General features: G+C 41.6%; 1 protein-coding gene across 7 annotated transcripts in view; it reads right to left on the minus strand.

Annotated features, from left to right (window-relative positions):
• PIK3CB (phosphatidylinositol-4,5-bisphosphate 3-kinase catalytic subunit beta) overlaps positions 1-25,261 on the minus strand; it is a 264,723-nt gene that overhangs the window by 13,744 nt on the left and 225,718 nt on the right. For all 7 annotated transcript variants that reach the window (XM_073625868.1, XM_073625865.1, XM_073625866.1 and 4 more), the window contains 4 exons: positions 16,184-16,283; positions 8,904-9,082; positions 8,403-8,512; positions 8,230-8,308 (listed from right to left, as the gene is read on the minus strand). In XM_073625868.1, coding sequence (XP_073481969.1) covers positions 8,230-8,308; positions 8,403-8,512; positions 8,904-9,082; positions 16,184-16,283 — 468 coding nt within the window. The remainder of the gene's footprint in view (positions 1-8,229; positions 8,309-8,402; positions 8,513-8,903; positions 9,083-16,183; positions 16,284-25,261) is intronic.

Below are 25,261 nucleotides of genomic sequence, written 5' to 3' on the forward strand. Positions count from 1 at the left end.
TGAGATGAAATGCATCTTTCTCTGAAATAAATTTTCCTTTGCAACATTGTTGCTTCTACTTAAAATATTTTGTTTTTAAGAATGCTAGAATGTGGAATGTTTTGATAAAAAATATTTGTCTCTGTCACTTTCACTTGTTACTCTCCATCTCACAACAATCTTTACCCCAACTCACACACAGGTTTCTTTACAAACCACAAACAATACCATTGCTGATGCAAATTTAAAATGAGTCACAATTTTTTGTGCTTTTTATTATTTCCAAATAATCATAATTTGAGCCCAAAAAATGTGATATGTGTACCAACATCAGAAATCAAAATGCAATTCCCAAAAATTTGAGGGTAATATCACTATTCTACACGGACCCACAAAAAACACCAAATATCAAAAAATAAATCAAGAAGAATAACTCTTGAGTAATGTAATTCCATCACCTGCATGTCTAAAGAAATGCAGTATTTATGAGTATTTATGTGTAGGAGGTTTTCACATGTGTCAGCTCTGTGGCTTAGAGATTAGAACTTCTGCTTAGCATCCCTGAGCATCTGGGTTCAATTCCCAAACATGCTGCTTCATGTAGAGAACTTGTCTCATCTCCCAGGTGCTAAAACTAAATGTAGTATTCATGTGTAGAAGAGTTCCACCACCATTGTAATTCTTGCCAGATACACTATCCAATCAAAAGTATTGGGACGCCTGCCTTTACACACACATGAACTTTAATGGCAGCCCAGTCTTAGTCCGTAGGGTTAAATGGCTATCCCCAAACTGTTCACACAAAGTGGAAATTGTCCAAAAAGTCTTGGTATGCTGATGCCTTAAGAGTTCCCTTCACTGGGACTAAGAGGCCATGTTTCTATAATCTTGCAGATAAAAATGTGATGTGTTGCCCGTATTACACTGAAAGTAAAGCTGTGTCTACTCTAAGGTTTAGACAAATTTTAGATTGTAAGCTCCTATGAGCAGGACCCTTAAAACCCAATTGCTAACTGTTCTGCTAAATGTAGCACCATATATCCTGTATAATTTTTTTTGAAGCTAGTAAATGAATGAACATAATGTTGTTTCTGCTGGCAAAATAAAAGTAAATTGAGCTTGTTGTTTTTTTTTCTCTTTTCTTTTTAATTAGTTTTGGGGAAGTACAAGATCTTTTACATCTTAGGCTGCTTTCACACTGGAGGTGCTTTAAAGGTGCTAAAAATAGAAAAGAGCCTCTCCTCTCACTCCAACGTGAACTGGCCCTGACCCTAGGTTCACATCTATGCATTTTTTAGTGCGTTTTGCAGATTTCAGAAACACTCTACAGTCCATTTAACATGGTTTCCTATGGTACTAGTTCACATCTATCCGTTTTGCAGCCAGTGCGTTTTTGGAAATGGTCGGGGACTTTTTTCACGGGATTTGCGGGTAATAGATCTCAATGGAACTGCACCAGAAATGCAACTGTTGCGTTTGTGATGTGATTTTTGATGTGTTTTGTGGTTATTTTTTTTAACACTGTATATAGCTGGTTGCTAACCAGGGGGAGGGGGGATGGGGGGGGGGGGGGAAGCCAGCTGCCGTGTTAACGACCAACGAATCTTCAGCTGTCAGCGGCTTCCCCACTGAAAGTACAAAAAAAAGCCAGCCAAAAAAATTTGCAAAAAAACTGCATGGGGTCCCCCCCCCAGGTCTGTACCAGGCCCTTCAGGTCTAGTATTTGAAGTATGAGAGTTAAAGTATGGATTCAGAGGGGAACCCCCCCATGCCATATATTTAACAAAAATGGTGTGGGCCCCCCCCCATTGCCAGGCCCTTTGGGTCTGGTATGAATATAAAGGGGAACCCCCACATCAAAATAAAAAAAATGCATGGGAGTCCCTACAGGTCTGCTAAGGATATTAAGGGGAACCCTGCAACAAAATAAAAAAAAAAAAAAAAAAAATGGTGTGGGGGGTCCCCCCAAAATCCATACCAGACCCTTTTCCAAGCACGCAACCTGGCAGGCCGCAGGAATAGAGGGGGGGGGACGAGAGAGCGCCCCCTCCTCCTGAACTGTACCAGGTCACATACCCTGAACATGGGGAGGGTGCTTTGGGGTCCCCCCAAAACACCTTGTCCCCATGTTGATGAGGACAAGGGCCTCATCCCCACAACCCTTGACCGGTGGTTGTGGGGGTCTGCGGGCAGGGGGCTTATCGGAATCTGGAAGCCCCCTTTAACAAGGGGACCCCCAAGCATCGGGTACATTGTACCCCTAAACAGAAATAAACAGATGGTGCAGCGCTAGAAAAAACAACCATAATAGTCCATAAACATTCAGTAAATCCAATCGTTCAGGTGCAGTGTGGCTTCATGCTGACATCTCAGTGATTTTCAGTGAACCCTCCACCAATGCAAAGGATGGCCTCTCACCTTGTAGCAGGGACCCTTTGGTTATAGAAGGTCACAAAAGCTTTCCCTTACGGGTCAAATAAGGATGGAGCACAGCCGATCCACATCCGTCAGACAGCAGTGTAAAAACAGGCATATGACAGCATAAAGGCACTTTCCCAGCGTTTATGTTGATATGGAACAGAAAAAGTACAACATAGTGCTCTCTGTATAATACAATTTATTAAATAAAAAACAGGTAATTCACTCACAAGCAAGGCACTTCTCCAGTGCTGAATTAAGCAGCAATAGATCGTGTATGAAACAAAAGATGCGTGATGGCCGCAGGTGACGTCACGATGCTTCCTCGTTCATACACGATCTTTTGGAGAAGTGCCTTGCTTGTGAGTGAATTACCTGTTTTTTATCTAATAAATTGTATTCGCGTTCTCTTATCCCCCCCCCCTTTTTTCCTGCGGCCTGAATTTTGGGGGGGACCCCTATGCCATTTTTTTCTTTAAATTTGGCATGGAGTTCCCCTTAATATCCATACCAGACTCGAAGGGCCTGGTATGGACTGGTAGGGGGAACCTACGCCGTTTTTTTCTTTGATTTTAATTCTATATTGCCGGGAACCTGCAATTTTAAATGAAATGCTTTCCTGGAAATGTCATTTTGCTGTGGTACAGTAATAAACACAGGAAAGGTGCGCTACTTTACAGGCATACTAAGGACCCCCCCCCAGGCATGATATTTAAAGGAATTATTCATTTTTATTGTTTCACTTTAAGCATTATTAAAATCACTGCTCCCGAAAAAACGGCCGTTTTAAAAACATTTTTTCCAATTGATACATGTCTCCTGGGGCAGGACCCAGGTCCCTATATACTTTAATGGGCAAGAACTTGCATATAAGCCTTCAAGGAGAACTTGGAATTTTGCAGGTTCAAGCCCCATTGACTTCGACTACATGTTATCTGACAGGCATTTTTGCCCGCAATAATGCTGGTTTTCATTTGCATTAGCGCTCAGTTTCTGAGAGTTGAAGTCTTACTTGTTTTTTCGGCGCTATTTTCTGGGACTGCAGGATAATTTTTTGGCGCTATAGTAAATGACAGATACAGTACAGTGAGTGAACGCTGTCATCCTAGGATAGGAAGTGTTTCTCGTAGGATGAAAAAAAAAAAGTGAAAAAGTTAATACAGTCATTGCATTTAAGGATTGGTAAGCTGCAATATATCATGGTTTTATTAGTTATCTTGGATATGCTTTAATATCTGAATTACTTTTACCACCAAAATTGTACAAGGGATGTCTGCCCAAAGTATAACTAAAAGGCAAAACTTTTTTTTTTTAGATTTGGATAGAAAGGCAAGGGTTTTTTATTGCAGTCTGTGTCCATGTTTACTTTTTGAACTGAATTAGTGAAATAAATTAACTTCTTTGATGATATTCTAATTCTTTAAGATGCACCTGTACATTGCAAGGATTTTAGCAAACGCCATTTCAGATTTATTTTCTGTTCAGAAGATAGTAAACCTTGCTAGTAATTTCAGCAAACTGAGCACGAAGTTACAGGACTGCATTCATTATCACCATCTGATCAGTTTCAGCGTTGAAGAAATATAGCACCCCTGGCACACTATAGGAGGCAAAGTCTTTGAAAGCATTTGACCAAAATTAAACAATTTCAATGGAAGCCGGTAATCTGACTTTGGCTCTGTGCCGATTTCTGGGAAAAGCATCAAGCCAAACTCACAATTAGGAAATGAGTTTTGCAAGGATGTTTTTCATACACAAACACTGTACAAAATGCTTTCAGGATGCCATATCTCCATGTAAGAAACATTATCATGATTTTAAGAAAAATTACAGCAGATGAAGACTAAAATAGAAAGGTATATTTAATAACTAACGCTTAGTCTGGCTTGTGTATCAATTATACAAGTTTCCAATAAGAGGTTAATAGTGGAATATGGTACACAAGACACCCAAGATGTATAAATGTAGTCATCACAGAAGTTCACTCTGTGCTATCTAAACCTGACCGGGATAATTACAACAAAGGTATGTATCTCTGCAGCTGCTGTTAGACTGAGCACTGCATAGGTGACAACTTCATTCCAAGGTCACAGTGCCACTTGGCATTATTCCGTGACCATTTGTAACATCCACACTATAGTGTTTAAGGAACTAAGGCCAGTAACTTCCCTTCCAGAGGCCAAGAGATGACAGCAAGAGTCCCCAAAGGAGCAGCGAGAGGGGAGTACAAAAACATCCTCGTCAGAGGTTTTGGCAGAAGTCAGTATGAGGGTGATCTGGACTGCAGAGAAACATTGAACTGATCAAGCATCTCAATGTAAAAGAATGTATAGCCAGATCGAAAAATAATACTAGGACTGTGCCGTGTATACCTGCTTCATTGATCAGGAATACATCTGGTTGGCCAGTTAGTTACTGATGAAGAAACATTAGGATCCTGCCATGGGCAAAAGGTGCTGGTGAATTCAGAACATGGTATAGCAGCAGAAAGGAAAAGTGAACACCTAAAAAGGTACCCACCGTCTTAAAATGGTGGCTGTATCTTGTCTGTGGGAAAAACAAACAATCAACTGAGCAAGTTATGACAAAGTGGAATCAGCTCCTGCTCCAGCCACTATCACAATCCTAACAGAGACTTCATATACAGTGTCCTTCTACAACTGCCTTGACCTCATATTCCCCTACCTATGCACTCAGCACACCCTCTCCAATATTTCTTTTCCTCTCTCTGATCACTACCTTATTAGTTTCACTCTCTCCTTGTCTGCCTCCTTCCAACTACCAAACTATTACCCGTAGAAACCTTCACCATCTTAACCCCTCTCTTTTTTTCTGCTACAGATTGTCTCTACAACAAAATCTCATCCTTGTCCTGCCCCAACTTGGCCACTTCTGTCTAAAACAGTTCACTGTCATCCACCCTGGATACCTTCGCCCCCCCCTCACTACGCACAGAATTAGGCCCCGACCGCTACAACCCTGGCAGACAGACAATACCAGAAGCCTTAAAATACGTAGCCGTGCTCTTGAGCGTCTGTGGCATAAAACTAAGTCACAGCAAGATTTCAGCCAATATGAATCTGCCCTCCAAAAATACCATTCCTGCCTGCACACTGCCAAACAGACCTACTTTATGACTCTCATTAACACTCTCACACAGTCCCCGTCAACTCTTTTGTACCTTTACCACTCTACTTCGTCATCCATTACCCCCACCCACTAACTTACTCACTGCCCAGGAGATTGCTAAACACTTCAAAAATAAGATTGAGACAATTCGTCTCGAGATCTCTGCTCTACAGACATCTCCCTCACTTTACACTCCTTGTCCTCCTGCACAATCAATACTTCCCTCTTTTAACCCAGCTACTATAGAGGAAGTCACTAAACTTTATTCTAATGCCCACCTAACCTCCTGCCCCCTGGACCCTGTTCCTTCTCAAATACTACGGTCACCATCTGACTCAATCCTAAACTCCTTAACTCATATCTTCAACCTCTCACTCTCTACTGGCATCTTCCCCAACCCTCTAAAATATGCGCTAGTCACTTCCATACCAAAAAAGGCCACAGACCCCAATCTTAACAAGCTAAGACCCATCTCTTTACTCCCTTTTGCCTCCAAACTCCTTGGACGTTTAGTCTACAACCGACTGAGCGACCACCTCATTGAGAACAACCTTCTTTATCCCCTTCAGTCTGGATTTCACCCAAAGCACTCCACAGAAACTGCCCTCCTAAAACTCACAAACGACTTACTAACAGCCAAAACCAATGGTCATTATTCCATACTCTTACTCTTGGACCTTTCTGCTGCCTTTGATACAGTTGACCACCCCCTCCTCCTCAAAAAACGTAATTTGCTTGGTCTCCATGGCTGCACTCTCCGTTGGTTTGAATCTTACCCATCTCATCGCACCTTCAGTGTCACTTACAACTCCACTTCCTCTTCTCAAACTCCTCTTGCCGTTGGGGTCCCCAAAGGTTTTGTCCTTGGACCTCTACTATTCTCAATCTACACGTCCTCCCTGGGTCAACTGATAGCCTCCCATGGCTTTCACTACCATTTATATGCTGATGACACCCAAATCTATCTATCTCTCTGCCCCTCCGCTCACCCCATCAATCTTCTCATGCTTTACTGATCTACTAACAGACATATCAACCTAGATGTCAAACCACTTCCTCAAACTTAATCTACAAAAACCGAGCTCTTAATATCTCCTCCCCCACGTGCCCCTTCCCCTGACTTCTCTGTCAAGATCAATGGCACATCTATCAGTCCATCCCCACATGCTGGGGTGCTAGGGGTAATCTTAGACTCTGAACTGTCCTTACAGCCCACATACAATCCCTGTCCAAATCATGCCACCATAGCCTCCGCAACATTTCTAGAATACGCCCCTTTTTAACTAATGACACCACCAAGCTTCTAATTCACTCCCTGGTCATCTCTCGCCTCGACTACTGCAACTCCCTCCTCATTGGATTACCTTTACATAGACTATCCCCCCTTCAGTCCATAATGAATGCCGCTGCAAGACTCATCCACTTTAGCAACCATTCAGTGTCCTCCACCTCTCTGCCAATCCCTCCACTGGCTTCCACTCACCCAACGAATAAAATTCAAAGTACGAACAATAATTTACAAAGCCATCCATAACTCTGCCCCAGCTACATCACTAACCTAGTCCCAAAATACCAACCAAGCCGCTCTCTTCGGTCATCCCAAGACCTCCTGCTCTCTAGCTCCCTTGTCACCTCCTCCAATGCTCGCCTCCAGGATTTCTCCAGAGCTTCTCCCATCCTTTGGAACTCCCTACCCCAATCTGTCCGACTGTCCCCTAATCTAGCCACCTTTAGGCGATCCCTGAAAACCCTTCTCTTCAAAGAAGCTTATCCTACTTATAACTAACACTGTTTTACTTCCTCCATCAGCTCATCCCCCCACAGCTATTACCTTTTGCATCAATTGACCCTTCCTTTTTAGATTGTAAGCTCTAATGAGCAGGGCCCACTGATTCCTCTTGTACCAAGCTGTAATGTAACTAATGTCTGCCCTCATGTTGTAAAGTGCTGCGCAAACTGTTGGCGCTATATAAAACCTGTATTATAATAATAATTATAATAATAATAAGAATGTGGCCTTGGCTGAACAAAGCTTTGGTGTGTATTACTAGAGAGTTTTTTTTCTTGCGAGGGTGCATGTGATCAGCACAGGGCCAATCAGCACTATCCAGACAGAGGGTCAGGGGTCCTGCATCCTCATAGGACAGTCAGAGGAGAATGAAAACTCCTCCTACAAGCTTTAACCAGACACTGATAGAAATCACAAAACTGCTCTAACTGCTGATGAAAAGGTATTAAGCAGTTTTTATTTAGTAAAATAATTGCATTACTATGTTCTGTGGGAGACCAGATATAGTGAATGCAGGGTCCTGGGTTTAGTAACACTAAGTTACCGGAGCACTCTGCACTGTTCTTCCGATTGTATACCCCAATGGAGGCCGTATTGCTTCTTTATGATCAACTGTTTTCCTATGTATATGGCAGCTTCAAGGAGCACTAAAGGTGATTGGCAAGAATGGAAGGATATGGCTCAAAGGAGGGACATCCTGCTTTATATGAATTTTCTTGCAGTCATGTAATTGTCTCACAGTAGTTGATAAGACATACAATACCAGAGACTGCAGGTCCAAAGCTACTCTATAGATTCTTTTATTGAGATTTGGAAAAGGAAATCCAGAGCAATACATGGCCTTGTATGAAAACAGTATTTGCTGTGAGTTAATCATACTTCCCCATTCAAGAAATCCACAGGAAGTGTCTCACCTGAGGTCCAGGCCTGCTTCCTTCCATAACATATCCATTAAACGTAGTAACTGGAGGGCTAGCATGTCCTGGCGCAGATCTGTGCAGGGAAAACATTTACAATCAGTTGGACATACTAATCCTGGGAGACCAGTTCTCCAGAACTGTAGGTAGTATTGTGTTTAATTTCTCACCATCCCCATTCTTAAAGATGATCCCAGTATAGTCCCCTCCAAAGCCTTTATTATTGTAGACAATCCACAGAGGTTTCATCTTTGAATCCATGTATTTGCACTTTTCTACACTATTTATACAAGAACAAACAAGATGAGTGACAGCAGAAAGGAAAAATACCAGTTTGTAAGCAGCAGTCATGAGAACATTGTTATAATGCAATAAAGAATATTCAGATAACTGTCTGAAAAAAAAGAATCTGATATAAAATCACAAAAAACCCTTGCACTAAAATTTAACTTGAAAACACCATATTTAGAGCAGTGGTTCTCAACATTTAACAAATCGTGTATAGTAGTATCCATCAAGTGGCTTGTGAGATACATGTGGCTGTCAGATAATTTTATTGTTGCTTACCACTTCAACTTCTAAACAAAGTGTAGATTAGCATTCTTAGTACTAAGAATTATAATGGTTGGCTCACTATTTAACCACATGGAAGAAAGAAGGTTAACACTCACACAAGTTCAGAAAGGGTGACGCTGGGATTGAGGGGTGACTGGATATCGGTAAGCACTTCCCTGTAGGCATTCTGCTTTAAACAGGCATGCATGGTTTCCTTGTTCTTCACCTTACTTTGCTTTACAGCATTCAGCTTGATGAGGCAATTAAGTGTGCGTAGCTTGTTCAGGGCTTCCACCTAGGAATGCAGGAGCAATTTATTAATGCTCTCGAAACCATTAAAAAAACAAAAAAAACCCCAAAAAACACATCTTTGTTTAGCTGTGTTGCTGGACCCAAGTTTCCAACAATTAGACTTTCTTTGGGGGAATATAAGCGTTTTTATATACAGTACATGAGTTATTTCTGTCTCTAAATAATTATGTGACTGTAATGTTACCATGTGCCCTATTAATTCAAAAATTCTATTAAATTCACATACCCTGTCCTCCCCATTTCTCCAATAATAATCTTCTAAGATTAGCTAAACCATTAAAAAGGGGTTAACTTCCCTTCTTAACCACAGATTGCGGGGTGGGTGTTCCTAAAATATAACAAATGCATCAAGAATACAGAAGGAAACAAAGAACAAAAACCACACTCAAATACATGAACAGAAGCTGCACTAAAATATATCAAAATTACTTTTAAAGTGTTACTAATCCCACAACAGTAAAATCAGTCTGTATATGCAGTCAAGCATGCTTGTTATACTCACTGTGGAACCTAAGGGGTTAAACTTCCGCATTGTGTAAAAAGGCTGTTTGATCCTGTCTTCTCTGATCCTCCCCTTCTTTTACTGTCCCCCTACCATCTCCTGATAGAACAGAACCATGGGGCACTCTGCACAAGTTTGGCATGTATTGCTAGAGTTGTTTCTTTCTTGGGAGGGTGCATGTGATCGGCACAGGGCCAATTAGCAGACAGAGGGTCAGGGGTCCTGCAGCCTTATAGGACAGTCAGAGGGAAATTAAAACTCCTCCTATAAGCTTTAACCAGACACTGATAAAAGTCACAAGACTGCTATATATTGTTGATGAGAAAAGGTATTTAGCAGTTTATATTTACTAAAACTATTGGATTTCCATGTTCTGTGTACTGTGGGAGACCAGATATAGTGAATACAGGGTCCTGGGTTTAGTAACACTTTAAAATAACCCTTTGTACCAGTTTCTCCCCATAACACACAATATTGAAAAAAAAAAAAAAAAACCCACAACAATTGCCATGTTCTCCCGGGAAACAATATTCCAAAGAATTGCACATAGTATAATATATCCACAATAACACACTATAATTTATATATTACACACACACACACACACACACTGTACATATACATACACACACACACACCACCTATTAATCACAAATCAAAATTCCCAATATAATGGGAGTATTATCTTCAACCCTGTTGTTGTGAAGCAATACACTTAAGCAGCTTTTGGCTTCACTGACAAAGGCACACTTCCAACGTCTTTTCGTTCCTAACCCAACTTCCTCAGAACCTATGAATGTGATACATCTTGTGGAAGTTCCAGTTAGGAGCAAAACAAGCCAAAGTAATTTCTTGGTGTTCGACACTACCACATGGTTGTGTGACTGGGATGACATTTACTGCTGATCAATACTTGCAATCTCCCAAGGTACTGAGCACTTTTTAAGATCACAGATAGAGAGGATGGACTATCACCTGGCCAGAAGATAAGTAATTATATTCATATATGAATTAAGGGTTTCAATTCTGCTGGTTAGGTTATATGGATACAAGCATGGAGCATTTTGGATATACAATTTGAACAATGCTTCAAGATGGAACTAGTGTCTGTGCCGATAGCATAGCCAGCTACAAAGTACAGTACTGTTGCAAACACCAGACATATGTCAGGGCTTACTATTCTTCCACTAAGATCTTAGTCATTCAAGCGAAGGATGCAGTCCTGATTCCTTGGGTTTACGGGTTTGTCTTACACCCAATGGGGAACAGGTGTGAAATGATTTATTGGATTTGTGTAAGCCAAAAACTGTTTAAGTTGATTGCTTGACACCATTATGTGTTTATGGTAATAAATCCAGTTTTGGGGAATGTAGCAGTTCTTGGATGCTCCAAATGAATCCCTAAAACAAGTGCAGGACACTGTGCAAACAATATCACATATAAATATATATATACATACACACACAGTATCTAACAAAACAGTCCTTACATTTTTCTAAATATTTTATTATATCTTTTCATGTGACTGCACTGAAGAAATGACACTTTGCTACAATGTAAAGTAGTGAGTGTACAGCTTGTATAACAGTGTAAATTTGCTGTCCCCTCAAAATAACTCAACACACAGTCATTAATGTCTAAATCGCTGGCAACAAAAGTGAGTACACCCCTAAGTGAAAATATACAAATTGGGCCCAAAGTGTCCATATTTTGCGCGGCCACCATAATTTTCCAGCACTGCCTTAACCCACTTGGGCATGCAGTTCACCAGAGCTTCACAGGTTGCCACTGGAGTCCTCTTCCACTCCTCCATGAAGACATCACGGAGCTGGTGGATGTTAGAGACCTTGTGCTCCTCCACCTTCCGTTTGAGGATGCCTCACAGATGCTCAATAAGGTTTAGGTCTGGAGACATGCTTGGCCAGTCCATCACCTTTACCCTTAGCAAGGCAGTGGTTGTCTTGGAGGTGTGTTTGTAGTAGTTATGTTGGAATACTGCCCTGTGGCCCAGTCTCCGAAGGGAGGGGGATCATGCTCTGCTTCAGTATGTCACAGTACATGTTGGCATTCATGGTTCCCTCAATGAACTGTAGCTTCCCAGTGCTGGCAGCACTCATGCAACCCCAGACCATGACACTTCCACCACCATGCTTGACTGTAGGCAAGACACACTTGTTTTTGTACTCCTCACCTTGCTTTTGCCACATACGCTTGGCACCATCTGAACCAAATAATTTTATCTTGGTCTCATCAGACCACAGGACATGGTTCCAGTAATCCATGCCCTTAATCTGCTTGTCTTCAGCAAACTGTTTGCGGGATTTCCTGTGCATCATCTTTAGAAGAGGCTTCCTTCTTGGAGGACAGCCATGCATGCCAATTTGATGCAAGGTGCGGCGTATGGTCTGAGCACTGACAGGCTGACCCCCCCACCCCTTCAACCTCTGCAGCATTGCTGGCAGCACTCATACATCTTTCCTAAAGACAACCTCTGGATAGGACGCTGAGCACGTGCACTCAACTTCTTTGGTCGACCATGGCAAAGCCTGTTCTGAGTGGAACCTGTCCTGTTAAACTCCTGTATGGTCTTGCCCACCGTGCTGCAGCTCAGTTTTAGGGTCTTGGCAATCTTCTTATAGCCTAGGCCATCTTTATGTAAGCAACAATTCTTTTTTTCAGATCCTCAGAGTTCTTTGCCATGAGGTGCCATGTTGAACTTCCAGTGACCAGTATGATAGAGTGAGAGATAACACCAAATTTAACACACCTGCTCCCCATTCACACCTGAAATCCTGCAACGCTAACAAGTCACATGACACCGGGGAGGGAAAATGGCTAATCGGGCCCAATTTGGACATTTTCACTTAGGGGTGTACTCACTTTTGTTGCCAGCAGTTTAGACATTACTCAGATGGTAATGCTGCCCATTCCTCTTGGCAAAAAGCCTCCAGTTCCTGTAAATTCTTGGGCAGTCTTGCATGAACTGCACGTTTGAGATCTCCCCAGAGTGGCTCAATGATATTGAGGTCAGGAGATTGAGATGGCCACTCCAGAACCTTAACTTTATTCTGCTGTAGCCAATGACAGTTAGACTTGGCCTTGTGTTTTGGATCATTGTCATGTTGGAATGTCCAAGTACGTTCTATGCGCAGCTTCCTGGCTGATGAATGCAAATGTTCCTCCAGTATTTTTTGACTGCATACTGCATTCATCTTGCCATCAATTTTGAACAAATTTCCTGTGCCTTTGTAGCTCACACATCCCCAAAACATCAGCGATCCTTCTCCGTGTTTCACAGTAGGCATTATGTACCTTTCATCATAGGCCTTGACTCCTCTCCAAAATGTAGTGTTTATGGTTGTGGCAAAAAAGCTCAATTATGGTCTCATCACTCCAAATGACTTTGTGCCAGAAGGTTTGAGGCTCGTCTCTGTGCTGTTTGGCGTATTGTAAGCCAGATACTTTGTGGCATTTGTGTAGTAATGGCTTTCTTCTGGCAACTCGATCATGCAGCTTATCTTTATTCAAGTGACTCCTGATTGTGCATCTTGAAACAGCCACACCACGTGTTTTCAGAGAGTCCTGTATTTCACCTGAAGTTACTTGGGGGTTTTTCTTTGCATACCGAACAATTTTCCAGGCAGTTGTGGCTGAAATTTTAGTTGGTCTACCTGACGGTGGTTTGGTTTCAACAGAACCCCTCATTTTCCACTTCTTGATTAGAGTTTGAACACTGCTGATTGGCATTCTTATCAGCATTCTTACCTAGCATGTTATCAGGCCAAAATCACCCGGGTATGTAAACTTTTGATCAGGGTCATTTGGGTAGTTTCTGTTGTCATTATGATTTAAAAAGAGTAAACACAGTTGATTGATAATAAATGGCTTCAGCCAAACACTATGAGTGAAAACTGTTTTTGTGTTATTCATATTCTATGAAAAATGGCCAAGAAAGCAAAGTCTGCCAGGGTATGTAAACTTTTGAGCACAAGTGTGTGTGAGTGTGTGTGTGTGAGTGTGTGTGTGTGTGAGTGTGAGTGAGTGTGAGTGTGTGTGAGTGTGTGTGAGTGTGAGTGTGTGTGAGTGTGAGTGTGTGTGAGAGTGTGTGTGTGTGAGAGTGTGTGTGTGTGAGAGTGTGTGTGTGTGAGAGTGTGTGTGTGTGAGAGTGTGTGTGTGTGAGAGTGTGTGTGTGTGAGAGTGTGTGTGTGTGAGAGTGTGTGTGTGTGTGTAATATATATTTTACACACAAATAAGTTATATTTGAAATATATTGTGTAATCTGCAAATACTTTTGATGCACGTTATTAACGCGTGTCATTTATCTAAAGTGGACCTTTTTGCATATCCTTTTTGACTAAGCACAATTTTTTGCAAAAATTTTTATATTTGCAGATTACACAATATATATTTCAAATACAGTTTACGCTCTCTCTAGCTTTATCTACCGTAGGTATAGTAAAGAATCATCCCCCTTTAAAATCATAACATTTTGTTGCTTTGCTGCCTGAAATGAAGACAGACACGGTTTTTGTTTTATCCAGCTGTATTTACTCAGTGCAACTTATAACATCCTCCTGAAAGATATAACACCAACATGTCAACAAAAAATAAAAAAAATTCAAAAACAGAATCACTGAGTTGGAAAAAGGATCACCCCCTTGAGTAGGTATTTTGTTGAACCACCTTTTGCTTCAATTACAGCCTTTAGTCTGTTGGGCTATGTCTCTACTAACTTTGCACATCTAGACTTGGCAATATTTGCCCACACTTTGCAGAAATGCTCAAGTTCAGTTAAATTTGATGGTGACCATTTGTGGACTGCTGTCTTCAAGTCATTCCACAGATTTTCAATGGGGTTTAAGTCTGGGCTCTGACTAGGTCATGCAAGGGCATTCACCCTTTTCTCCTTCAACCACTGTGTGGTCAATTTTGCTATGTGCTTTGGGCCATTGTCATGTTGGAAGGTAAACCACCTTCCCATTGACAACTTTCTGGCAGATTTTCCTTAAGAATTTAAAGGTATTTTTCCCCATCCATTTTTCCTTCTATCCTGACAAGTGCTCCAGTCCCTGCTGCAGAGAAACACCCCTATAACATATTAGCACCTCCATGTTTTACTGTAGGAATGGTGTTATTTGGATGGTGAGTTTTATTGGATTTCCACCAGACATTCTTTGGTGTTGAGGCCAAACAATTACATTTTAGTCTCATCATTATTAATATTATTCTTATACAGGATTTATACAGTGCCAACAGTTTGCGCAGTACTTTACAACATGAGGGCAGACAGTACAGTTATAATACATAAGGAATCAGATGGCCCTGCTTGTTAGAGCTTACAATCTAGGAGATCTGACAACTCCTTTTTCCATGTGGCCTCAGAGTCTTCAAGGTGTGTTTTGGCAAAGCTCAGTAGTGACTGCATGTGACCTCTGAGGAGTGGCTTTATTTTCCTTGCAACCCTCCCATACAAGCCACATTTGCGGAGAATTTGTGATATTGTTGTCACATGCACACAATGACCACTCTTTGCCATTCCTGAAACTGCTTCAAAGTTGCTGTAGGCCTCTTGATAGACTCTCTGGCCAGGGATGGTCTGTCTTGTATCAAATACCTTTCTCTTCTTAAGAATAGACTTCACTGTGCTTCTAGGCATTGATAAAGCCTTTGAATTTTGTATTCTGCAGACTTGTGCCTGTCCACAACTTTATCCTGGAGATCTTTTGACAGTGCCTTGCCACCCATAGTTGATGGTTTGCTTCAATTACACTACCGGGGACTGAAATACTCCAGGAAAGCTGCTTGAATTTTAAGCTAATCAAAATGACCACAGCTGATCACAGTTGAAAGTCAAATGGCTTTGTTTGCCATTGAGAAGGTGAGTAGCTACACTTGATTAAGTGTACAAGTCATTTTCAGTAGGGGGGGATCCTTTTTCCAACTCAGTGATTCTGTTTTTTAATTTTTTTCTGACATGTTGGTGTTGAATCTTTCACTTGGAAGTTTATAAGTTGCACTGAGTAAATACAGCTGGATAAAAAAATGGTGTCTGTCTTCATTTCCAGCTGAAGAGCAACAAAATGTGATAATTTAAAAAAGGGGGGTGATTCTTTTCTATACCCACTGTATCTATCTGATACACTGTGGCACTGGGACATACAGCAGGAGAGATTTTCTAATGTAGTTTAATTACACTGTTCCAGTGGGGCACTGCCCACTTTACTTTGGTGCATCATTTTCAAGGATTACCTTTATTTGATGACAAAGCAAAGAATCCTAATTTAAGAAAGCAGCTCATCAAAGAAACCCCTCTTAGTCTACATTGCCCCATGGCAATCAGTGACAATTACTTCTATATTATCAATAAAATGTTAAACATTTTTTGTGTGGGTCGTTATAGACCTGAGATTCCATATTCAATAATCAGCTAACAGTGACATTAGCAAGTTACATGTAGACCAGCAAAATTGAATTTACCCAAACCTACCATCCTATGAATGGGAACGCTTGTGCTAGTCTACATACAAATAGCTTTGGGAGAAGGTGGCCAATGAGAGCACTTTATAGTTTTGTGATGGTTACCTGTTTGTAGAGCACCTTCATGTGTCCCACACTGCCCCGGCAATATGCTTCCAGCAGCAAACCAAACTGCACTGACACAGTAGGAATGTGAACTTCAGCCCTATAGCAGAACAGTGAAAGGTAAGACCATCTTTGCATGGAATGTGAGCATCCACTCTACATGTGATCACACGTCCAACTAAATCATAGACACACACAACATACGAAATACCACATTTATCCAGGTAGCACCTTTCCCTGCTAGGGGGGCCTGTACTGTGCATTCCAAACCTCACTCAGTGCTGGGAGCATTATCTGTCTGGGGGAAGTCTTTTAAAGATTAGTGTTCCTTGAATTCCTGTGCTATAATCATGGGGACTAATTTCTAATGCATAGGGGCCATCCATCATCGTCAGACAAATAAAGTGGGAAACATTCTATGCTGATGAACATTTTGGCTGCATGAGGGTTGATGTATGCATCTGCAGTAATATTCAGCATATCGTATAAGCATACACATTTTCTACAGGTTTTGGATCTGCACTGGTGAGCTTGCCTTCTAGATCAATTACATTTGAGGGTGTTAAAAAATAAATTAAATCTGTCTCCAGGCAAGAAGTTCAGAAATATAGTGGCACCTTATGTGGTAGGTTTTACTTCTTTAGAGCAAAGAAAATATTACACAGAGAAGTGCGGTTTTAGGTTATCCGTATTTTATCTTTACTATAAAGAGGAAAGAGTGGAGAAATCATCTAGCAATGCAATGACCTTCAATTTCCCCAGCAAACCAATACTTATTACCATGACAATTAAAGGGTATTAATGAAATTGTGTGCACTTATATGCATGCATGAAAAGCGCTGTAACCCACAGTTCATAATCTAATTGTTCTTCAGTTCCAAAGTATACATAAATGAAGCTCAGATCTCACTGTAGTACAAGTCATATTTCAACATTTCTTTTATATTCCCCTCACTTCAACTAGAATGGAGATGGAAGAGGACACCAAACCTCAGCCAAGAGGCTGTAGCTGACCTACATCTTTTGTGACACTCAGTCAATCCCAAAAAAAGTAGGATCTTGGGTAAGATAAATTATCTTATACTGATGTTAACGACTACAGGAGAGTCACAGTCTAAATCCTGTGAACTCCCATTATATACACTGCTCATGAAGACCAAATAAAGAGGGTGTAAATTAAAAATAACTTATTATATTACCACACAGCAAAATAAATCTAGATTTTAGTACTCACTGTAAAATCCAGGGAGTCCATCGAGGGGAAGTTTTAAACCTTTATATTATACTGCCACCTACAGAAGGGCTTGACACTAGCAAAAAAAAAAAAAAAAAACACCAACAACAACCCCAAACAAACCCCCCCCCCAAAACACTAGACTGTCCAAGATAACCCATCCTACCACCAGCATGCCTCACTTTTGTAGCAAAGCAGTACAGAAAGCATGATCATAAAACACAATGGGGGTGTGAGTGGTGTCCCTCGATGGACACCAATAAAAGGATTTTATGATGAGCAAAAAAAAAAAAAAATTCAGATTTTTTTGTCATCTATTGTGAGGAAGTCTTTAACCTACAGAAGTTGGAAAGCTGTCCAACTACATATTGGCAAAGAAAATAAATGTTAACATGCAATATCTAAGTAATGCGAGCTCAGCCATACAGTTGTATGGCTGAACTCGCATTGGATTCGCACAGAAAAATATGCAGGGACCCCCCCCCGCACTGGAATCGGATCTCATGGGTGTTCTCACCTATGCGATCCGATTCCTGTCCAAATCTACAGTTCACACTGCGATCTGTGAACCGATCTGGGGGTGTCATTAACATTGTATTGACACCTGCAGCGGTTCACAGAAGGCAGTGTGAACTGCCTGTGGGAGAGATGTGGGAACCGGTGCTGGTATCGTGCCGGTTCCCACATCACACAAGTGTGAACCTAGGCTAAAACTTCGAAAACAGAACACTAGGTGGCAGCCTTGCAAATCTGAGAAATAGCTGACAGATTCAAAGTCAAAGAAACACTCACAGATCTAGTAAAGGGTGGAATGTGATCCTGACCATAGGCTTGGATGAGAAGTCTTAGAGATGGTGGAACTAGTAGGAAATCTGTCTTTTTTTTTTTTTTTTTTTTTTTTTTAACAGTGGCTGAGAATTTGATTTTCACAGCCTGAACCACATCCAGAAAATGGAGGGAAATGTCTTTTTGGTGAACTGGTGCCAGGCAGTGGGTTGAAAGAAAAATATACTTGGTTGAGGTGAAAGGCAAAAACTACCTTAGGCAATATGAAGTCCTGGGCCTTAACACAACTTTGTTAGAATTCAAAACCAGAAAGGATTCCCTACAGGATAAGGCCACCAATTAAAACACTCACCTCACAGAGGTGATGGCTATAAAAAACACCAACTTGTGGGTGAAAGAAGGAGATAGAGGGAGTGGAGAAACAAAATAGTTTCTCAAGAGTCAAAGGAGGAAAAGACGTTGCAGTCTGTTCCTTAGGCTTTCTTTGCTGAGGAACGTGGGCGAACTTGGCACCAGTAACATTCATAATGATATAATCAGGAGCTAGTCTTCAAGTATAGAATCTCAGCAGGGCACTTGGAGCACGTTTGTGGCTTCCACAAGAGTCGACAAATACCTAGGTGATTTGGGCCATACGTTTCACACAACTATGTTAAAGACCTTAGCTGAAACGGCAAAGGGTGCAGCCAAATTTGAAAAAGACCAATAGACTTCAATAGCAGGGGTCAACATAACTCCAGGCTGCAGATATCGGCACTGTCAATAGGTGCACTGCAAGCAGCCCCAGAGCACTTAGAAGAAAGTGAGCTGTAGGCACCTAGTACATCAGATGCTGCAACCATGTGATAAGGCAGCATATGGGCTCATGGCAAGAGGAAAGGCATGAAAAACGGATTAAGGCTTGACGCTTTACATAGCTCTTGCCAAGAAAACCATCAGCAAGGAGATGCTTACTCGATGCTACTGTATGGCAGGCAAGAAAGTGGAGCACAGGCAACAATATACCCAGCAGAGGACATAAGTGCTCAGTGTCACAGTGTTAACCCCTTACGCAGCAAAAAAAAAAAAAAAAACGCAAAAAAACAGAAACGGAGAATAAAGGTGCCAGGGGACCTATGCAAATTGGGCAACTCCCAGTGCCCAGTCCCATCAGCCCACAGACTATAGGAGTCTTCAGAGACAGGGAAAGGCTGATGCCAGTGGGTCTGGACCTGGAAAACAAGCCTCAGCTAACATTATATTTGTACATTTCTAGAGCTGCACGATCGTTATCGCAATTTTTTCCCCCCTGCGATCTTGACAAAGTATTTCCAGATTCTTTCTATGCAGAAAATTCTCTCTGCTCTACTGAAGCCGACAGCCATCAAAAGAAAGGAAAAAAAAAAAAAAAAAAAACAGGCAGTTTGCCAAGTATCACAACATTCTTTAGCAGTGGAACGAAGTATGAACATTTTAACGATTTGTCCTTTCGGTGTGTAAATGAGGGAAGTTTAACCACTCCCGGACCACTGCACGCTGATATATATATATATATATCCTTCCTAACTTTGAAGAGGGATATCTTTGTTATGGGAGCAGCTAGCTGCCATAACCCTGGTATCCTCCTTTGGCAGGCAGTCCGGTTTCCGATAATAGTGGTCTCTGCGGCAGATTCCTTGTCCTTCCTGGGTATGGAGATAAGTGAGGGGAAGATCGCCCCCACCCATCTCCTTACCATTGCAGAGCGGAAGCGACGTCAAAACGTCACTTCCGCCCATAGCTCCTAAAGGGCCATTATTTATTTTTTTTTTCCCCAAATGACAAAAATTTTTTTACATTTTTTTTATTGCATTTTAGGTCTTTTTGACCCCGGATCTCATATTTAAGAGGTCCTGTCATGCTTTTTTTCTATTACAAGGGATGTTTACATTCCTTGTAATAGGAATAAAAGTGAAACATTTTTTTTTTTTAAAGAACAGTGTAAAAATAAAAACTAAAAAAGGTAAAATAAATAATAATAAAAAAAAAATGTAAACGCTCTCGATCCTGCCAAGTTTGCGTGCAGAAGCGAATGCATACGTGAGTAGCACCCGCATATGAAAACTGTGTTTAAACCACACGTGTGGTATTGTCGCGATTGGTAGAGCAAGAGCAATAATTCTAGCCCTAGACCTCCTCTAACTCAAAATTTGCAACCTGTAGAATTTTTTAAACGTCGCCTATGGAGATTTTTAAGGGTAAATGTTTGTCGCCATTCCACTAGCGGGTGCAATTTTGAAGCGCGACATGTTGGGTATCAATTTACTTGGCGTAACATTATCTTTCACAATATAAAAAAAATTGGGCTAACTTTACTGTTTTAATTTTTAATTCAAAAACGTGTATTTTTTTCAAAAAAAAAGTGCGCTTGTAAGACCGCTGCGCAAATACAGTGTGACAAAGTATTGCAACGACCGCCATTTTATGCTCTAGGGTGTTAGAAAAATGTAAACTTTTTTTTTTATTTTAGTAGAGACCCTAGAGAATAAAATGATGGTTGTTGCAATATTTTATGTCGCACTGTATTTGCACAGCAGTCTTTCAAATACAATTATTTTGGAAAAAATTACACTTTAATGAATTAAAAAAAAAAAAAAAAAAAAAAAAAAAAAACACAACCAGTAAAGTTAGCCCAATTTTTTTTTGTATAATGTGAAAGATTTTAAGCTGCGAGAATCGTGATCTTTATTCTAAGCAAAAAAATTGTGATTCTCATTTTGGCCAGAATCGTGCAGCTCTATACATTTCTATTTAGGAACTGGGCAAAGGTATAAGTCTAAGGTTGCTCCTTAGGTAACTTTTCAAGAACGGAGTCTGGGAAGCACAGTAAGCGTGTAAGCATGTCCAGAACGAGCTCTGCACTTTAAAAGAAGAAGAAAATCAAAAGAAAAAAAGAAGTTCTAACGAAATATAGGTTAGTCACAGCAAAGCTGAAAAAAATAAAAATAAAAAAAAGACATCCATCCTACTAGGACACCAGCAAAAACAGAGACTATGAGTAAGCACTCAGTCCTGAGTGCGAAACGCGTCAGCTTATCTGTACTTTCTGCATGACAGTCTTGTTATTTTGATGATCCCATTTTTTCAATAAAGTGAAAATTTTTTGACTACATCCGGTGTGCGGCATCCGAATCTTCTCCTCCATTCAAAAACAGAGACTTGCTGGTAGCAGGAAGAGTTATCCTGGCTATTTTTTTGCCAGTGTCAAATGCTCCTTTATAGGTGGTACTATAACTTGAAGGTTTAAGGCCAGGTTCACACCTATGCGAATTATATGCTGGTTTCTCCGCATCCAATTTGCATAGCAGGAGAATGTGATTGGCTCCCTGTGGAGCCGGTTCACAAATATCCGTTGCGGCTGCGGATCGCACTACACAGAAATGCTGTGCGTCTTTGGCTCCGTTTCAGGGCCAAATTCAGGCATAGATTTGGCCCTGATTCGTCCCTGAAACGGGGAACAGGGATGCACGTCGCTCCTGTGGGATCCGCAGCCCGTTCCAGTGTGAACCCAGCCTAAGACTTTCTGGATCTCTAAATGGCAATGAAAGAAAATCTTTAAAAAAATATTTACCATATAGATTCCCCGTTTTATACAGTTAGTAGTAATATGCAGTGACAAGAAAACTTATGTAAACCCTTGAAATTAACTGGTCTATTGCAGCATTTTGCCATTAAATGGGATCTGATCCTCATCCAAGGATCGGTACACATGGGCTAAAAAAATTATTTGAAAACGGTCGTTTCGGCAGGAGCATTCATCCAGTGCATGGGTCAGCAACCTTTTTCACTTAAGGGCTGGATTCAATGTATGTGAATGCATGGAGGGCCGCATTCACCTGCTAATAAATGAAGATATTAATAATCCCAACATAGTAATAATAACAGTACAGGTTTTCCTCACTTTAGGGTGCTTCACTAATACAAAGCCAGTTCACCCTGAGGGAGCATGTGGATGGGGATTCGGATTTTACTGCCCCCCTCCCCCATCATGACACCCAAGGGTGGTTGACGCCAGCAAGCATGGTCTGGAGATGGGGTTCCTGTCCCCAGGGGTGATGGGTTCCCCAATAGGGTCCCCCTCATTGCAATGTCCTCTGTCCCCTTCACATCACTCCCATAGGGTCCTCTGCCTTGTTCCCCCCATAGCAAGTTTCCTGTGCCCCCAAATGTAGTGTCCTCTGCCCCGCTCCCCCATAGCGAGTTTCCTGTGCCCCCCACTGTAGTGTCCTCTGTCCCTGCCCCCCCCCCTCCTTCACTGTAGTGTCCTCTGACCCCTGCACCCCCCCCCCACTGTAGTGCCCTCTGCCCCCATAGTGTGCCTCACAGACACAAAAACACACTGTGTGGGCAGAGCTCTCCTACCTTACACAGGTGTAGAGCACATCGGCAAGTGGCTTGTATCACAGGGCTGGATGGGGGCAGGAACTGCTTAAATTAATCTTTTACATTGACAGGCTGGTAATTGGTTGCTAGGATCACCCAGCAACCAATCACCTGCTGTTTAACTGCTTGCTGCCCGCCTGCCATCAAATGGCGGCAGGGCGGTGTGGCTCTCGTTGTGGGACGCCATCATATGACGGCGTCCCAGAACGGCCGAGCCGTGTTGCTAGGACACGGCGCGACCCCGATCTCTGAAAAGAGCCGCGTCTTTGGCTCTTTAACCATGTGATCGGCTGTGTCCAATCACAGCCGGTTACATGTAAACAAGAAAGTGCCAGTAATCGGCGCTCCTCGCCTCACACTGACAGAGTGTGAGGAGAGCCGATCAGCAGCATCTCCACGCAGGGGGACATCTAAGAATGTAATCAGGGCACTGATCATCAGTGCCCTGATTACAATATTGCAAAATAGTGTCACAAATCAGTGCCCACCATTACCAGGTATCAGTGCCCACCAGTGGCAGCAATCAGTGCCCACCACTGCCCACAAGTGCCACCAATCAGTGCCCATTAGTGATGCCAGTCAGTGCTGGCAATCAGTGCCACCTATCAATGCCCATCACTGCTGTCAATCAATGCCCATCAGTGCCACCCATCAATGCCCATCAGTACCGCCTATCCATGGCGCCTATCAGTGCCCACCAGTGGCGCCTATTAGTGCCACCTAAGTGCCCATCAGTGCCTCCCATCTAGGCCACATGTCAGTGCCCATAAGTGCAGCATATTAGTGCCTCATCAGTGCCACCAGTTCAGCCTATCAGTGCCCATCAGTGCTGCCTCATCAGCACACATCAGTGAAGGCGAAAAATTTCTTAGTTACAAAATTTACTGACAGAAAAAAAAAAGTAAAAAACATTTTCTTTTCAAAATTTTGTAAAAAATAAAAAAAACCCAGCAGTGATTAAATACCACCAAAAGAAAGCTCTATTTATGTGAAGAAAATGATAAAAAAAATTTGTTTGGGTACAGTGTAGCTCGGCCGCGCAATTGTCATTCAAAGTGCGACAGCACTGAAACCTGAAAAATGGCCTGGGCAGGAAGGGGGTGTAAATGCCTGATAGGCAAGTGGTTAATGTAAAATGTTAACTTCAGCGGTTCCCGCCCCATCTGGCCCTGTGATACCAGCTGCTCACCTCTGTCCAATAAAGAGGACAGCGGTGAACATGTCCGCGGGCCGGGTCCCATGAAATGCCGACCACTGATCCAGTGTGTACAGCTCTCAGTCCAACAGAAGAGGCCAAAATTCAGTCAGAGGGTAGCTGTTTCTGTCGAACAGTCATGTTGGAAAATCAGCATCCAATCAGCGCTGGTAGCCAATGGCTGCAATTGCTAATCAATGTATTCTGGCGGAGAGGAAGTCCCCCTGTCAGAACACAAAGGCACAGCAGGGGAGGTCACTGCACTAACATCACTTATGTTAGTACAGTGGCCTTTAAGTTTTTTATTTTTTTTTTTAGCCCGCTGGGTTTAAAGAAAGAAATAAAGAAAAGAAAAAAAAAATTCTTGCGTGTATTCAGCATAAGTCAAAATAGGCAAACACAATGTGGTTAAGCTGATAACATACAATTCTAACGTCTTTATTGAACTTGTCTATTAAACATTCACAGTGATGGAGAAAAAAATTAAGTAACTCTGCTGGTTTAGTGCTTGTAAGTTCCATTAGTCCACAAAACATCCATGGTGGCTTGCCAACGTGCTCTTTGGCAAACTTCAGGTGCGCAGCAGCATTATAATATACATTTTTTTTTTTTTTGAGCGCAACGGTTTCCTTAGTGGTGTTCTGCCATGGACGCTCTGCCTGTTTAAATGCTATGGTAGACTTATGAACAGTTTGCCAGATCCAGTAATGTCTTCAAGCTTTTACTCAACGGTTCTTCTTTACCTTATTGAGGATACTGTGTTGTGCCTTGGGGAGTCAGCTTCTAGGAGGAGTAGCCACAGTACTAAACTATCTTAATTTATATAATTTGATATCGCTTTGTATGCCTATTCCAGCCTTATACAGATCAACTACTCTTGACCCTATGCTTTCAGAGAGCTTCTTTTTGTACGGCACGATTCGCACGGCAGCTAATGCTTCTTATGAACAGCAATCTTAAAATGTTTGAGTGTCTTTTGTTAATAAAAGCAACTCTAAATCACATCTCTAAATTAATTTCATTAATAAGGCTCCAGGTGTGCAAACTACTGACACCAATTAGCTTTAGTTGACATAATTAGTCTGAGCTGAAGCAATTTTGTAATGAGGAATGGTCAAAAATTCCTCCTGAGTGTTGTGCAGGTCTGTTTCAGAGCTACTGAAAGTGCTCGCTTGAAGGGGGTTCGACCAGCTATTAACTCCAAGGATTCACTTAATTTTTCCCCCAACACTGTGAATGTTTAATGGTTGTGTTCAATAAAGACATGAGAAATTAGAATTGCCTGTGTTTTATCAGCTTAACATATTGTTTGTCTTTTGTTGTAACTTAGATGAGACTCCGATCACATTTTATGGCAAATTTCTGCAGAAAAACAGTCAATTCCAAGGTGTTCACATACTTTTTCTTGCCACTGTACTTTGTATTTAACAGATTAGCTAGGATGTTGAAAAAAAAAAAAAAA

Source organism: Aquarana catesbeiana, linkage group LG04 (genome assembly GCF_042186555.1).
Source record: "Aquarana catesbeiana isolate 2022-GZ linkage group LG04, ASM4218655v1, whole genome shotgun sequence".
Lineage (NCBI taxonomy): Eukaryota > Metazoa > Chordata > Amphibia > Anura > Ranidae > Aquarana > Aquarana catesbeiana.